This window comes from Carica papaya, chromosome 3, assembly GCF_054855325.1.
Source record: "Carica papaya isolate Zhongbai chromosome 3, ASM5485532v1, whole genome shotgun sequence".
In the NCBI taxonomy this organism is placed as follows: domain Eukaryota; kingdom Viridiplantae; phylum Streptophyta; class Magnoliopsida; order Brassicales; family Caricaceae; genus Carica; species Carica papaya.
In genome coordinates, this window is record NC_142311.1 from 6,333,322 (window position 1) to 6,349,553 (window position 16,232).

At 38.5% G+C, this 16,232-nt stretch overlaps 2 protein-coding genes, 1 non-coding gene and 1 pseudogene across 6 annotated transcripts; 2 read left to right on the top strand and 2 right to left on the bottom strand.

The window, feature by feature from the left end:
• The first annotated feature begins 8,886 nt into the window (after positions 1-8,886).
• On the top strand, positions 8,887-11,034 carry LOC110814012 (protein-S-isoprenylcysteine O-methyltransferase B-like). Of its 4 annotated transcripts, none has more exons than XM_088215320.1 (4): positions 8,887-9,052; positions 9,162-9,337; positions 9,806-10,080; positions 10,183-11,034. In XM_088215320.1, the coding sequence occupies exons 3-4, from the start codon at positions 9,964-9,966 to the stop codon at positions 10,555-10,557; spliced, it is 492 nt and encodes a 163-aa protein (XP_088071446.1). In that variant the 5' UTR covers positions 8,887-9,052; positions 9,162-9,337; positions 9,806-9,963; the 3' UTR covers positions 10,558-11,034. The 4 variants fall into 4 exon arrangements, with proteins under 4 accessions (XP_088071446.1, XP_021897013.1, XP_021897012.1 ...); XM_022041321.2 differs by having other exon boundaries at positions 8,889-9,052; positions 9,806-9,877; positions 9,989-11,034; XM_022041320.2 differs by having other exon boundaries at positions 8,890-9,052; positions 9,806-9,877; positions 9,971-11,034.
• Positions 11,035-11,696: 662 nt separating this feature from the next.
• TRNAK-CUU (transfer RNA lysine (anticodon CUU)) lies at positions 11,697-11,769 on the bottom strand. The gene has a single exon. It is a non-coding gene; the product is annotated as a tRNA-Lys (tRNA).
• Positions 11,770-11,850: 81 nt separating this feature from the next.
• LOC110813935 (uncharacterized) lies at positions 11,851-13,576 on the top strand. The gene is made up of 3 exons (XM_022041226.2): positions 11,851-12,661; positions 12,863-12,961; positions 13,073-13,576. The coding sequence occupies exons 1-3, from the start codon at positions 12,017-12,019 to the stop codon at positions 13,211-13,213; spliced, it is 885 nt and encodes a 294-aa protein (XP_021896918.2). The 5' UTR covers positions 11,851-12,016; the 3' UTR covers positions 13,214-13,576.
• Positions 13,577-13,696: 120 nt separating this feature from the next.
• On the bottom strand, positions 13,697-15,315 carry LOC110813936 (pentatricopeptide repeat-containing protein At1g09220, mitochondrial pseudogene; annotated as a pseudogene).
• Positions 15,316-16,232: the final 917 nt, after the last annotated feature.

A 16,232-nucleotide genomic window follows, 5' to 3' on the forward strand; every position in this document is an offset into this window, starting at 1 on the left:
CATTTGATGCAATTTTTATATCACCATGATCACCATTCTTTTCTCTATAAGTTGACCAGAGCCGAATCACCAAAATACGAACCTCACCGGAGAGCCGCCGCACCCAAGATGGTGGACGGACCGGGTCCGTAGGGAACCCTACCGGGATTGTGGTCTCCCATACCGGACGGGGTATGGAGATCTTATGTGTTTTGGTGCCCATACCGGACGGGGTATGGGGACGGCCCATTTCACCCTCATACCGGACGGGGTAATGAGGTCTATGGTTTGGCGCCCATACCGGACGGGGTATGGGGACGGCCCTGGAATGGATTTCAAGTGTTAAGGATTAATGGGTAGCGGGACCCCTATGGATCCCCATGGATACTAGTGGGCTGGTGAATTAGGAAAATATATTGTGTAACGATTGAATTACGAAAAGTTTGATAAGTATTATGTTATACAGTTCATATATATGTTTTCATGATGATGATGATGTTATTGCTTTCGTATATTGTTTTATGAATTTCACCGAGGTAAGTGAATGGTAAAGGTTTTATTATTAATAAAAGGATTTGTTGTAAATTATGCTCCATTGGTCTTTTTGTGTTTTCTACCCACCTTTACCTCCGTGACGGTGAGATATCGTGATGTCTTTACTGGGCTAGTGTAGCTCATTCCTTATTTAATCATTTCAGATCAAGAGGACATCGTTCCCGAGTCGGTTCCGCAGGAGGACGACGAAGGGGACGCCTAAAGACTCCCTAGTCACATTCGTAGTTTTTTTTAGTTTCAAGTTTCTCTTTTAGGTAGTTTAATCTTTTATATTTTATGAGCACGTTTTTGGTTTTAGTGTAAGGGATGTTATTCAAATTTTGACTTCGCTTCCGCATTTGATATTTATAATATGATTTCCATTTTAAATTTCCGGGGCTGCTACAGGACGTTTCAGATCAAACGCCATAGACGACCAAGATTAAAAGGAGACCCCCTCCCTCCAGTGCACCGGAGCAGAAGACCTAGCCGCAAGAAAGAAAGTCGACCGCCACCGCTATCGTGCCAGAGCCACTTTCGACCGCTAAAGAAGATAAAAAAAAATTTTTTACTCGAAATTTGATTTTAAACACCCTCATTGCCAAATCAGAGCAAAAAAAAACAAGTGGATTGACCAGAAACTGCAGGTAAAATCCAACACCGCCGCCACGAAAAAATACAAAAAAACCTTTGATTCGGACATTTTCGATTCCCGTTCTACGCAATCCTTTCATCATTATTATCACTCTTTCCTTTTCTACAAGTTGATCGAAGCAAAACACTTAATTGTAAAGGTGAGACGGCAGAGCAATATACCAGAAAATCCCGCCACTGGTAAGTTTTGATTTTCTGATTTTTTTCAAACAACTGAGGCTCCTCAATGTGTTTTCTCGCAGGGATTGATACAAAAACGGCCGAATTTGGCTAAAAACGGCTGAAAACAGTTGACTCAAGGCAAACCACTGCTGCGGACGGGGGTGCTATTGCCGGAGAACAACAGAGCCGCTGTGCTGGAGTTCTGGAATTGGCCAAAAAGGATTTCTAACACTGATTTTGGATTTTTTGGGGATATTTCTAGGTACTTAAAATGTGTTTTAATCTCTGAAGAAAAATTTAGGATACCCAGAAACCGCCAGTAGGCGCAGTCAACAAGTTTAGCAGTTCGAATATTAATTAAAGTGAGAATCTCTCACCTTATTCCCAGTTATAGAATTGAAGTCTAATTAATAATAGTAATACGATATTTTGGGCAGTTTAGAAAATATCAATAATTAATTACATGTCAGTAATAGAGGCAGAATGAAAAATTACTCACTATTAATTCTGTTGAGTTATTTTACAATTTGCATGCATGATAATACCTGATTGATTGATCTTATAGTTTGAATGCATGTATTGCTTGCTTATTGTGATTATGATTGAATTTATAAGCTGAAAATTAAAGGAAGTCAGAAAACTGTTAATTAAGTGCACGAATGAAACAACAGCCTTACTGAATATCCTGTGAGATGGTGGGTGGACCAGGTACTTAATCCCTACTGTGAACGTTGCTTCATATCGGACGGGGTCTCGAGGTTTGGTAATTTGACGCTCATACCAAACGGTATATGGGGATGAACCGTTAATTGAAAATATTAAAGAAAATGATTCACGCATTGTGGAGACATCCTTATGAACCCCCATAGATACCAGTAGGCTGGTAAAAGAGAAAATTGTTGTTCTGACCTGTAGCGCCCGGACCGAGGGGAAAAAAAAAAAAAGCCACGTCGGCAGCCACGTCAGCAGGCCCGGTCAGCAGTCCCGGCCAACCGGGGCCTGCCACGTGGCAAGACCACGTCGCTCCTGAACGGGCCACGTTGGCGATCCCCGTGGGCGCGATCGGACGGCCCAGATTTAATCGCACGGACGGCCCAGATTTAATCAAAAACAGACGGTCCAGATTAAAACAAAATGGACGGCTGAGATCAAAGGGCAAGGGGTTATAAATAGAACCCCCACACCAGACCACAAACCCTAGCCGCCTGCCGCTCGCCGAAGAAGACGAACCAGAGGCCGACTGCCGCCACCCGCCGCCGCACCGGGGAAATTTTCGACCGCCGATCGAGGTAAATTTCATACCCCCGACTCGTTTTTCCACGCTGATTCCTCCTATGGCCAAATCGAAGCCAAAATCCCGGCCAAACGGCCGGAATACGCGGCCGAAGACCAGCGGCGCCGCCGCGCCCCCTCTCGATTTTTGCCTCCGACGAGGCCCTTCCCGGCCTCGGTTTGATGCAATTTTTATATCACCGTGATCACCATTCTTTTCTCTACAGGTTGACCGGAGCCGAATCACCAAAACACGAACCTCACCGGAGAGCCGCCACACCCGAGAGCGCCGCCGCCGGTAAGCTCCGTTTTTTCGTGATTTTTTGGCCCCCCGAGGGCCCTAGGGTTGTTTTCTCACAGGGACCGATGCGAGTGTGGCCGAATTCGGTCGAAAACAGCCAACCCGAGGCGACTCGCCGGCGCCAGCGGCGGCGCCGTCGCCGGAGCACGGCGGAGCCGCCGTGCCGGAGTTGCGATTTGGGCCAAAAGAGGCCCTGGGCCTAATTTGGGTTTTTTTTGGAACACGTGCAGGTACCGTTAGTGTGTTTCAGTTCCCCGGAAAAAATTCAGGGAAAATTAAGGACGGCCTGTAGGCGCACTGTGAATCGTATTTGGATCCCGAAAACAAGTAAGGACCCCTCACCCTATTTCCTATCACGGTATTAAAGTTCAAAATGATAAAACGGTATTTCTTGAATTAACGCATGTGTGAAATTGCTTAAGGTTGCTAATGGAGCCCGAGTCTAGTGTGATTTATGATTTACTGTTATTTGGCCTGTTTTACAGCTTTAAATGCATTATGAGGTTTGATGTGTTCATTTTATAGTTTCGAGTGCATATATTACTGTTTTATTTATTTATGGGTTGAAAGACTGAAGAACTGATACTGTATGTTGTCTGTTTGGCATGAATTACGATTTGCTTTCTTAAATGTGAATTGATGATGCTTATTGAGGAAAAGAAAAATGAAAGATTGTGTAAACTGATAATTGTATGATGGGGTTAGCCTGACTAGATATCTTGGGAGATGGTGGACGGACCGGGTCCGTAGGGAACCCTACCGAGATTGTGGTCTCACATGCCGGACGGGGTATGGAGATCTTATGGTTTTGGCGCCCATACCGGACGGGGTATGGGGACGGCCCGTTTCACCCTCATACCGGACGGGGTATTGAGGTTTATGGTTTGACGCCCATACCGGACGGGGTATGGGGATGGCCTGTTTCACCCTCATACCGGACGGGGTATTGAGGTTTATGGTTTTGGCGCCCATACCAGACGGGGTATGGGGACGACCCTGGAAACCGATTATGAATGTTAAAGGTTAACGGGTAGCGGGACCCCTATGGACCCCCATGGATACTAGTAGGCTGGTAAATGAGAAAATGATATGTTGTATAATGATTGAATTACAAAAGGCGTGATAAGTGCTATGTTTTACAGCTTATATTATTCCATGTTTGTGATAATGTTATTGTTTTCTTATATTGCTTCATGAATTCCACCGAAGTAAGTGGATGGTAAAGGTTTTATCATAAATAAAAAAGGATTTGTTGTAAATCATGCTCCATTGGTCTTTTGTGTTTTTCTACCCACCTTTACCTCCGTGACGGTGAGATATCGTGATGTTCTTACTGGGCTAGTGTAGCTCACTCCTTATTTAACCATTTCAGATCAGGAAGACATGGTTCCCGAGCCCGTTCCGCAGGAGGACGACGAAGGGGATGCCTAGAGACTCTGTAGTCATACTCATAGTTTTATTTTCGAGTTTCTCTCTTAGTTAGTTTAATCTTTTATACTTTAAGTATGTTTTTGGTTTTCGTGTAAGGGATGTTAACTGAAATTTTGATCTCGCTTCCGCAAATAATATTTATAATATAATTTCCATTTTTTGAATTACCGGGGCTGCTACATGACCGATTGTGTATGAAATTATAATATGCTATGTCATTGCTTCTATAAGTTTTTTTTTGTAAATCTCACTACGGTAAGTAGACGGTAAATGATTTTATTTATGATAAACGATTTTGCTAAATTAAGAGCTCTATTAGTTGTTTTTATAATTTCTACCAACATTTATTTATGTATCGGTGAGTAGCGTGATATTCTTACTGGGCTAGTGTAGCTCATTATTTCATTAAGAATTTCATATCAAGAGTACTAGGATCTAGAGCCTGATCTACAAGAGGATTGCAAGTAGAACATTCAGTTGATTACTTTTAATTTATTTTATTGGTTATTAATTGTTCTTTTAGAATGGTTATTCCCGTAAATCCTATTTGGTACTTTCAGTTATTGTATAAAAAATATAAATCTGAACTATTTATATCGCTTTCGTACTAAATTTATAATTTATTTCTTTTGGAATTTCCAGGGTCGTTACAAATACCTACCGAATTCAAAATTTCACTCATTTTTTTTAAATTGCTTTCAATTTCGTACCTAATTTATTTTTCTAAAAAAATTTCAATAAATTTAAATTAAAATAAATAAAATTACTTATTAAAATGTTTTTAAAAAAATAAAAAAAAAATCATCATAAACCAATTTTCGGACCCGGGTATTACATAAATAATATTAAATATTTTAAAAAAAGGTTTATTAATAATTTAATTATTGTAAAATATTATATTTGTTTAATTATTTTATTAAATATAAATTACCACCTTAAATAACTGCTATCTACATTTTTAATAATTTGTAATAAATAGAAAAATATCATAATAGATTATCACTAAATTTCCTTTAAAAGTATTAATAAAATATAACACAAGTTATAAAATATTAATAAATACAAAATTAGTAAACTTTCTCATTAAAAATGTTATTCACATTATACAACACAAGTTATAACATTTGTTTTTATTTTATGGATTCACCTTTAAAATAAGTATAATATTTTAAAATAATTAAATATTAAAATATTTAATATTATTTAAATTACTATAATAATTAAACTTATATTATTGTGAAATTTTTTTATTATTTATTACTAAGCGATCAACTAAATATCATAACATATTTTATATTATTGATTTCACATTAAATATCATTATTTTACAAATAACTCATTTGCTAAATGATTAAAAGGTTATAGCTTCTATTCAAGTCTTATATTTTCGTAATATGTGGGTATCACATAATTTCTAAGATATATGTATTCTTATTAAAATATATAATTAAACTACTCGTACCAATCAATTTAAAATAAAAATTCAATTTTTCTACTAATTTACAATTTTAATCCTCACTTTTGATTTTATTTTCAAAATAGTTTCTTACCTTAAAAAGCTTAAAATTAAAACGTCAATTTTTCAAATATATTTTGGACATAATCACTCTAGTGAAAAGATTATTATTCAATTTACACTAATATGATATGATATTTGTAAAAAAATAATAATAAAACTATAAAATATACAATTGACTAAGTAAATTATATTGTTTTTTTGTTGCTTTAAAGTTGCAAATCTACTTCTATCCATTAGTTCGTGCTATTTCACATTATGGCATAAGATGTAGCGCCCGGGAAAAGTGAAAAAAAAGGGGGCGCGCCACGTCAGCAGCCACGTCAGCAGACCCAGTCAGCAGTCTTGGCCAACCAGGACCTGCCACATGGCAAAACCACGTCGACCGGGGACGGGCCACGTTGGCGATCCGCGTGCGGGCGATCGGACGGCCCAGATCAATTGTGCGCACGGACAGCCCAGATTTAATCGCACGGACGGCCCAGATTTAATCAAAATGGACGGCTGAGATCAAAAGGCAAAAGGGTATAAATAAGACCCCCACACCAGACCCCAAACCCTAGCCGCCTGCCCTCGCCGGAGAAGACGAACCAGAAGCCGGCCGCTGCCACCCGCCGCCGCACCGGAGGGATTTTCGACCGCCGATCGAGGTAAATTTCATACCCCCGACTCGTTTTTCCACGCTGATTTCCCCAGTGGCCAAATCGGAGCCAAAATCCTGGCCAAACGGCCGAAAAACACGGCCGAAAGCCAGCGGCGCCGCCGCGCCCCTCCTCGGTTTTTGCCTCTGATGAGCCCCTTCCCGGCCTCTGTTTAATGCAATTTTTATATCACCGTGATCACCATTCTTTTCTCTACAGGTTGATCGGAGCCGAATCACCAAAACACGAACTTCACCGGAGAGCCACTGCACCCGAGAGCACCGCCGCCGGTAAGCTTCGGTTTTCCATAAATTTTCAGCCCCCCGAGGGCCGTAGGGTTGTTTTATCGCAGGAACCAATGCGAGTGTGGTCGAATTCGACCGGAAACGGCCGAAAACGGCCAACCCAAGGCGAACCGCCGCCGTGCCTGAGTTGCGATATTGGCCGAAAGGGGGCCCTGGGCCTAATTTGGGATTTTTTGGAACACGTGCAGGTACTAGTAGTGCGTTTCAATTCCCCGGGAAAATTTCAGGGAAAATTGGGGACAGCCTGTAGGCGCACTGTGAAGCCGTGTTCGGACCCCGAAACGTGTAAGGACCCCTCACCCTATTTCCTATCACGGTCTTAAAGTTCAATAAATGATAAAACGGTATTTCATGAATCAACGAATGTGTGAAATTGCTTAAGGTCGCTAATGGAGCCCGAGTCTAGTGTGTTTGTCGATTAACTGTTATTTGGCCTGTTTTACAGTTTTAAATGCAGCATGAGGTTTGATGTTTTCATTTTAAAGTTTCGTGTGCATATTTTACTATTTTACTGACTATGGATTGAATGATTGGGATATTGATACTGTATGTTGTCTGTTTGCCATAAATTATCGTCTTGCTTGTTTGTATGTGTATTGATAATGCTGACTGCGGGAAAAAGAGAATGAAAGATTATGTAAATGGGTAATTGTATAATGTGGTCAGCCTGACTAGATATCCTGGGAGATGGTGGACGGACCGGGTCCGTAGGGAACCCTACTGGGATTGTGGTCTCCCATACCGGACGGGGTATGGAGATCTTATGTATTTTGGTGCCCATACCGGACGGGGTATGGGGACAGCCCGTTTCACCCTCATACCGGACGGGGTAATGAGGTTTATGGTTTTGGCGCCCATACCGGACGGGGTATGAGGACGACCCTGGAATATGATTTCAAGTGTTAAGGGTTAACGGGTAGCAGGACCCCTATGGATCCCCATGGATACTAGTGGGCTGGTAAATGAGGAAAATATATTGTGTAACGATTGAATTTCGAAAGGCTTGATAAGTATTACGTTATACAGTTTATACATGATTTCATGATTATAATGATGTTATAGTTTTCGTATATTGTCTTATGAATTTCACCGGGTAAGTGAATGGTAAAGGTTTTATTGATAAAAGATTTTGTTGTAAATTATGCTCCATTGGTCTTTTTGTGTTTTCTACCCACCTTTACCTCCGTGACGGTGGATATCGTGATGTCCTTACTGGGCTAGTGTAGCTCATTCCTTATTTAATCATTTCAGATCAAGAAGACATTGTTTCCGAGCCGGTTCCGCAGGAGGACGACGAAGGGGACACCTAAAGACTCCATAGTCATATTTGTAGCTTTTACTTTCAAGTTTCTCCTTTAGGTAGTTTAATCTTTTATATTGTGAGCACGTTTTTGGTTTTAGTGTAAGGGATGTTAATCGAATTTTTGACTTCGCTTTCGCATTTGATATTTTTAATATACATTCCATTATGAATTTCCGGGGTTGTTACATAAGATTTTTGAGTTTCTTCATTTTAATAAGATTTCAATTGAAGTTATATTTTTTTATACTGTTTCGGAGTGAGATTTATGTAATTGTTAATATTTATTATAATTTATGAAGACTTTAAATTATGATTCAAATTAAAAATTAAATAACAATATATGTATTGGACTTGATGGATAGTCTCACTTTAACATATGCTTATTGTTTGATAATATTAAAAAAAAAAAACCAACATATATAAATTTAATACATATTGTTTGCTTTCAATTTCTTCATGGTTAAAATTATTATAAGAGACAAAGAAACTCGTGAATTAATGATTCTTAATTTTATTTTATAATTAAGAATTAATTTTTCTAATAATTTGCTGCTAAATAATGTTAATTAAGAATAAATAAATGAAAAAAATTAAAAAAATATTGAATGCTGAAGTTACTAAAAGATAAAAAAGTTAAAATTTTCAAATTTACGATAATAAAAGACTCACATTATTTGGGAAGTTGTAATATAAGTGAAAAGTTGGGGTTTAATTTTAAACCTTTATAAAGGTTAAGGACTACTTGGAAAATAAGATCAAAAGTTGAGGACTAAGTTGTAAATTAATCCAGTTTTCCTCTGGAACCCCAACGCGCCTCCGTTCTCCCCCTACCGCTTCGTTACTGAAACCGAAATCGAAGCAACGATTATCAGTCTATCTATTTCTCATTCACGGTTTCTTTTATTCTCACAGAGCAGCGGCAGCGCCGACGACAATAGAATCATCGGTCCCGAGGTTAGTCCCGAAACTTGAAGCCCTAACCCTATTTTCAGTTTTTTTTATCTTCATCTTCTCAAATCAACACATTTTTCAATCGTCATGGCTGCTCCAATCTCACTCTCAGGACACTGATATCATCGACCGGAAGCGGGCAGTGGCACCGGCGTGCCTTGTGCCAACTCTATAAACATGTATTGTAGAAGAAGCAGAAGCATGAATTAAATTTAACGAAATTTAAATAGAATGTTAGCCATCTTAGAAGTCTACACCACCAGATGCGTGCCTTCCCCTCACCATCCGGTACTATTTCTTGAATCCAAATTTTCTCATATTTATGATTTATGGTTAAGCAGAATTGTTGGTGATTTATGATTTATGTATAAAGGGAGCTTTTGTTTTGCTTGTTTATTTGATTTATATTATAGTTCTTATATCTTAGCTATGATTATGCGGAAGATGCATCCAACGTATTACCATAGATCTTGGCTTCTTGACCAGATTGGATCATATATTAACATTTGGATGCCGAAGATTGACACTTTTTTGAACCAGTCACTGTATTGTCAAAATGATAATACAATTTAAATGTTGATGGTGAAATATCAAATCTTAATTGCCTGAACAACCTGTCATGCAAGTCAAGACTAAAGAGAGCAAATTATCCGTAGCTTTTTTTAGAAAATGTTTCCATAAATGTGCCAGCTACTATGCATCCGAGTAAATGTCTAGTGGTGTAATGCTATTCTGTTTTTGCTCTTTCTTGTTCAGCAAATGTCATTCTTGAAGCTTTTCTAAACCAGTTCAGAAGTATATCGGGTATTGAAATTGCAGTCATTATTGGTGAGTTCTGCTAGCTGAAACAGCAGTGGTATTCTGTTACTGTACCTTATATAGCAGAACAAATTGATTCATCCTATCTGATAACAATGACAGAAATATTAAATTATGAAGCTTGCAGACAGCTATCTCAGATGTTCTTGGCAGTAATTTTCTTTCATAGTTCCGAATATGTCTTGGCAGTTGCAGTTCATGGAAGATCAAAAGTTAATCTTCAGTCACTTCTGATAAGCAAATATTATATTATTGCAATGGTTTCCTCATTGCTAGAGTACTTTATTGAAATTATTTTCTTTTCGGGGTTGAAGGAGTACTGGTGGATTAGCAACTTTGGACTTCTGATGGTTATAATTGGGGAAATAATCCGGAAAATGGCAATAATAACAGCTGGTCAGTCATTTACACACCTTATCAAGGTACACCATGAGGAGTCACACAAACTTATTACTCATGGAGTTTATAGATTTATGCGCCATCCAAGCTATTGTGGTTTCTTCGTCTGGTCTGTTGGCACTCAGGTAATGTTGTGTAATCCCTTGTCAACAATTGTGTTTGCACTTGTCGTGTGGCGCTTCTTTGCAAAACGAATACCATACGAAGAATATTTTCTGAGACGGTTCTTTGGATCTGAATATGAGATATATGCCCAATATGTTCCTTCTGGAGTGCCCTTTGTGAAGTGAAGAGCTGCAGTCCCTTTGTGTTCACAGTTGAACATCAATTAGAGTAATGATTTTGAAGCTTATCTATAGATGAACAGGCAAGTGCTACCAGGATTATTACGGATTTATTAATCTTCATTCAATGTGGTATATTATTGTCGGGAGTGTACCGCAGACATGATTGATAGGATGACACCAAGTTATAATCCCATTTGGAGGACGGGTATTTCTGATGACACATAATGGTATTAATTTTATGATCGTTCTTGTATGTGTACTTGGATGGGGAAGAACTGTTTTTGTGGCTCAAGATGTTGGATGAGTGGTGAGCTGGGTTTTTGCCACGAAAATTCTTACTGGATTTGACCATTTATCATCTTTTTTTCCAGTATTTAGTTTGCTGTTGTATGTTTCATATGTAGAAACCTCTAAATTCTACGGAGGAATACAATTCAATAAGTTAATTGTGGTAATGTATTTTTATTTTGTTTGACCTCATTTCTTTCTTTAGTAATGATCACAGTCTTCTCAGATTTGCGAATTGTACTGCTTGATTGTTGTGAGGGTTGGATTGTTGCGAATATGCTGAAAATATTAACAAAATAATTTTCTTTTAGATTAAATTTAAGGATCAGAGCACTATGATACCAATTTTCTGTAAGTGATTTTAATATAAAAAGTAATATTATGTTTAATTGATTCACTATAAATTGGACAATCAAGATTGAAATAATAAAAATTGTAGAACAATAAAAAAATAAACTGTGATAATTTTTTATTTTAAAAGTATTATATTAGTAAATTAATAAGACAAATTTAATAGAATACACTAGTTAAAAATATTATTAACTTTTTATAAAAATATTTATTGTTTCCTACAGAATATATTATTTTTTAACAAGCAAATTTTATTTATGTGCTATTTTTAGTTATTTAAAAAAAAAGTAATTTACAAATATTTATGTATTAAATATTTATTATTTATACAAAATTTATAATTCAAATAAAATTATACTATGTAAACATTGTATTTCTAATACAAGATAAGGTCAAAATGTTTGTAAAGAAAAAAAAAAAAGGTTTAAAACATGTATTGGAAATCCTACTGTTTTAAGAGAAGTAAAAAAGAAAATAACCGTTGACCACAGAAAATATAAACTCGCCCACCGTGGGGCTCGAACCCACGACCACAAGGTTAAGAGCCTTGCGCTCTACCTACTGAGCTAGACGGGCTATTGGTTTCGATGGATTATCAGATAAACCAAAGACGACTGGTGTCACAAAATTGGCGCTCAAATCCGTTAGAATCAAACAAAAACGAACTGCTCTCCTTCGTAATCTGACGATAACCAAGGGAATCCATTTTATAAGTCTCCTCTTCTCTCCTTCTACATTTTCCCCAGTCTTCTTCTCCAAGTAAAGAAAAAAATAAATAAAAGCTACAGAGTGAAAGATCCTGTGCTTTAAGATCTTTGAAGCAATGACTCAATATGAAAATAAGAATGAGTTGGTAGTAGGCAATCTTCAAGAAAATGTGGATTTATCCCTCCTCCGCATCAACAGCTATAATGCCGCCGCATCGTATCCTCCCTGCTCCTCTTGTGGCTGCAACTTCTCCTGCGCCGTCTCCTCAGTCTCCAACGCCGGCGCCCCAGCCTCCACCCCCACCACCACCATGAAGCGCTCATCCCCTGAATCCTCCCTTTCCACTCAACCCAAATCCAAGAAACTCTTCTCACATCAAGAAGACGCCAACCTATCCCCTCTTGGCTTCTCCAAGATTTCCCTTCCCTTCGCTTCATTCTCTAACCCCACCCACACCCTCAACCCCTCCACCCCCGTTCTTCATCGTTCCATTTCAGATCCTTATCCCTCCTACCTCGATCCTTCATGTGGACACGGATCAGGTGAACCGACACAGTCACCTATAGAGAATCCAAGAATAGAAGCTAGCAATCAGGAGACAGCTCCCGTGGCCTTCTCTGCGCCAAAGGGAAGTGGGCCTTCTGCATTGCCACCACTGCCGCCCTCTCTGAGGAGATCCGCGTCCGACCCGAACCCGTCGCCCGCTAACACATTTTCCATGGGAAAAGATTCCATCAAGGAGGAGAGTCCCGATACTAAGGTAAATTACTTTGATTCTTGTTCCATTATGATGTGATTCTTTGTCGTACACATGGTGTTTTCAATTTTTCAGTCAAAGATTTGGCAAGAACCTTCTTCTTGGAGCTGCTCCAACATAATTGTGCTTTATATAATTGGTGGATTTTTCTTTCTTTTTTTTGTTGTGTGAAAGATTTAAGGAGTTAAAATTTGGTAATGGCAGAGGCTGAGGAGAATGAAGGAACGCATGAAGCAGATGAGTAAATGGTGCAAGAAAGTGCTGCAAGATAGTGAAGATGCTGGTCCTGAACAGACACATGAGGTTTGACTTCCACTGATTAGTTTCTTGTCTTGGTTAAGTTGATATTTGTGAATGACTGAAACCTTTAGACGTGATGTTGAGTTGAATTATGAAAGTAGTGAGTGGTTGCAGGATAATCTTGAATCAGAATCTGAAGAAGCTGTGAGTGTGGAGAAAGTTGGAGAGAGTTTGATTGTTCACTTCAAATGTCCCTGCAGCAAAGCGTATCAAATCCTTCTCTCTGGAGGGAACTGTTATTACAAGCTCATGTAGTGATTTCAGTACTTATGAAAATTCACAGGAAAACCCCATGTGGTTGGAATGGATAATCCACCAACCAGTGATTTTAGTCGTAGACAAGATAGTTTGTTGTTTGATTGTACTGTAGCAATAGAAAAGATGGAAGACATGGAAGTATATTAGTGGAAAGAACCAGTCATGTATGGTGTTGAGTGTAATGTTTGTCTGCTTCAAGTGTTGGGCAATGGCTTTCATGTAACCTGAAAATCATTTGCAATGATAGGAAAATCATTTACGTGGACCAAGTTTTTCCAAGCACAGTCTATGAATAGGTATTTCTGTTCACTTTTTGGGATATTAAGAGCAGGTTTATGTTTTCATAAACCTGAGGATTTCTTGAGGATTACATCGAAAAGATGGAAGTCACAAAAGGATTACTTGAGGATGCGATCCCAAAAGCTTATTCCTAGAGATCTTAGCTAGTTTGTTGAACTTGTAATGCAAGTAACTCTATGACTATGAGTCTACTAAATGAATTTCACTTGTACTTTCAGTCACACCATTCCTCTGATCCATTCTGATCCTCAACATTTCACTGTCACTAACCCTTCCCACACCAGCAAGAATGTTTGACATAAGCACTCAATCCCCTCCATAACCTCTCTCCATCTCCAATAACTTCCGGTAACTCTATCACCTATATCATCCTTACCTTGCAACCTCCCTGCCCTTCCCAGTGCGTCTATTAGACAACCATAATGCTTAATGCCCGGTAAAACTTGACCTTTTGCTAACCATCTTCTGGAAAAACTTGAGCCCCGTTCAATCAGTCCTCCATGACTATAACCATCCAGGAGACTTAAAAATGTTACTTGATTTGGCTTGAGACCGTTTTTCTCCATACTTGCAAATCAATCTACAGCTTCTTTCCCCATTCCATGCATTGCAAACCCGGAAATCATAGATGTCCGTGTAAACAAATTTCTCCTTTGATGATATTTCCTCAAAGAATCTTGACGCACTCACTATGCATCCACATTTAGCATGGGCATCTATTAGTGCAGTCATAACACGAATATCAAATGCATTAAAGCCTCTTTTCTCCCCATAACCGTGAACCAACTGGCACATTTTAAGATCTCCCTTACTGAAAATGGCCAGGACTGTAATCTCACTGGGTTTTATACCTTCAAAAACAACCATTCTTCAAAACAGAGCTATAGCTTCATCAAACTTGTTCATCCTCATATACCCGTCAATGATACCCGTCTACGACATAACAGTCCTATCGAGCAGCTCTTCAAAAAGACTACGCGTCATTTCAAGCTCATCCCATTCAATTAAACCAGTGATCATAGCATTCTACGTGACCGAGTTCCTCTCAGGCATTTCATAGAAACTTTCCTTGCATCAACCAAATCTCCACAAGCTGTGTACATATCGACCAAAAAAGTTTGTACATAGATATGAAACTGAAAACCCACTTTCATTGTCGAAGCACGCACCTGTCTTCCCAAGATGGAGCAGCATAGAAAAGCATTGGCTTTTATAAGGAAAGCACAAGTAGAGGTATCAAAGGACTGAGTCGGAGAAGCGTGAAAGTTAAGATGGACATGCTGTTGTCCATGTTTAAAAAGCAAAAAAGCTTCTTGGGGCTTTTCGTTGAGGGCATAGGATTCAAGCAGAGAGTTGAAGAGTAGCAGAGAGTTGGGGAGATGGTCTAGGGAGCCAGAGATGAGAAAGTGAGTGTGGAGCTGTTGGGTGGCTTGTTGAGTTAGCAAGTTTTTGTGTAAGAGAGATAGGCATGTTTCTGCTGCATTGCCAACGCTGTCTTTTGGAAGATTGTGAGAGATGGAAGAATGGAGGAATCGCTTAGGATTTTTTCTAAAGATAATAATAGAAACTTATATTTAAAATATGAAAAGTATAATGAATTTCAAGAAAACATAAACCTGCCTTTATATCCCAAAAAGAGAATAGAAACACCTATTCATAAAACTGTGCCTGGCAAACCTTGGTTGCAGTTCCATGGAAATGATTTTCTTTTTCACTTGCAAATGAATTTCAGCTTACATGAAAGCCATTGCCCAGTACTTGAAGCAGACAAACAAAATTGCACTCAAAACACCATACATGACTGCTTCCTTTCACTAACATACTTCCATTCTTTCATCTTTTCTACTGCTACGTTACAATCAAACAACAAACTACCTTTTCTACTACTAAAATCACTTGTTGAAGAATAATCCATACCAATCACATGGGTTTTTTTCTGTGATTCTCAAAAGTACTAATATCACAACACGAGCTTGTAATAACGTTTCCCCTCCAGAGAAGAAGGATTTGATATAAGCTTTGCTGCAGTGATATTTGAAGTGGACAATCAAACTCTCTCCAAGTTTCACCTCACTCACAGCTTCTTCAAATTCCGCTTCAAAATTATCCTGCAACACCCACTACTTCCATAATTCAACCCAACATCACGTCTAAGCATTTCAATCTCTTACAAATATCAACTTAACCAAGACAAGAGGCTAATCAGTGGAAGTCAGACCTCATGGGTCTGTTCAGGACAAGCATCCTCACTATCTTGCAGCACTTTGTTGCACCATTTACTCATCAGCTTCAAGCGTTCCTTCATTCTCCTCAGACTGAGGAGACGGTGCAGGAGCCGGCGCAGCCACAAGAGGTGCAGGGAGGAGGCGATGGGGCGGCATTATAATTCTAATGGATTTTAGCGCCAAATTTGGTGATGCAGATAAAATTTCTCTGAGGAAGATATAACAAGGAAAATTGTTATTCAATTTTCACCTTGAATTAGTCTTTACAAATTACAATTAACTGTAAAGCTATTGTACAACTAATTAATTTTTTTAAAAAAATATTAATAATTACTACATTCATCTTACATAAACCTCACTTCATGAAAACATAAAAAAAAAAAAAATTCAACTCGAATCAAAACACATATTTTATAAATTACGTGGGAATATAAAATCTAAATGGAAGGTTTAATCTTTTATAACATAAAAGGAGTATTAATCTTGTAGTT

Bases quoted from the DNA above. Each gene is read 5' to 3' on its own strand.
- LOC110813935 (XM_022041226.2), top strand. From the start codon at position 12,017: ATGACTCAATATGAAAATAAGAATGAGTTGGTAGTAGGCAATCTTCAA. The intron at 12,662-12,862 runs GTAAATTACTTT...TGGTAATGGCAG, and splicing joins AGGAGAGTCCCGATACTAAG to AGGCTGAGGAGAATGAAGGA. The intron at 12,962-13,072 runs GTTTGACTTCCA...GAGTGGTTGCAG, and splicing joins GTCCTGAACAGACACATGAG to GATAATCTTGAATCAGAATC.
- LOC110814012 (XM_022041320.2), top strand. From the start codon at position 9,313: ATGCGTGCCTTCCCCTCACCATCCG. The intron at 9,338-9,805 runs GTACTATTTCTT...TTTCTTGTTCAG, and splicing joins TGCCTTCCCCTCACCATCCG to CAAATGTCATTCTTGAAGCT. The intron at 9,878-9,970 runs GTGAGTTCTGCT...TAACAATGACAG, and splicing joins TGAAATTGCAGTCATTATTG to AAATATTAAATTATGAAGCT.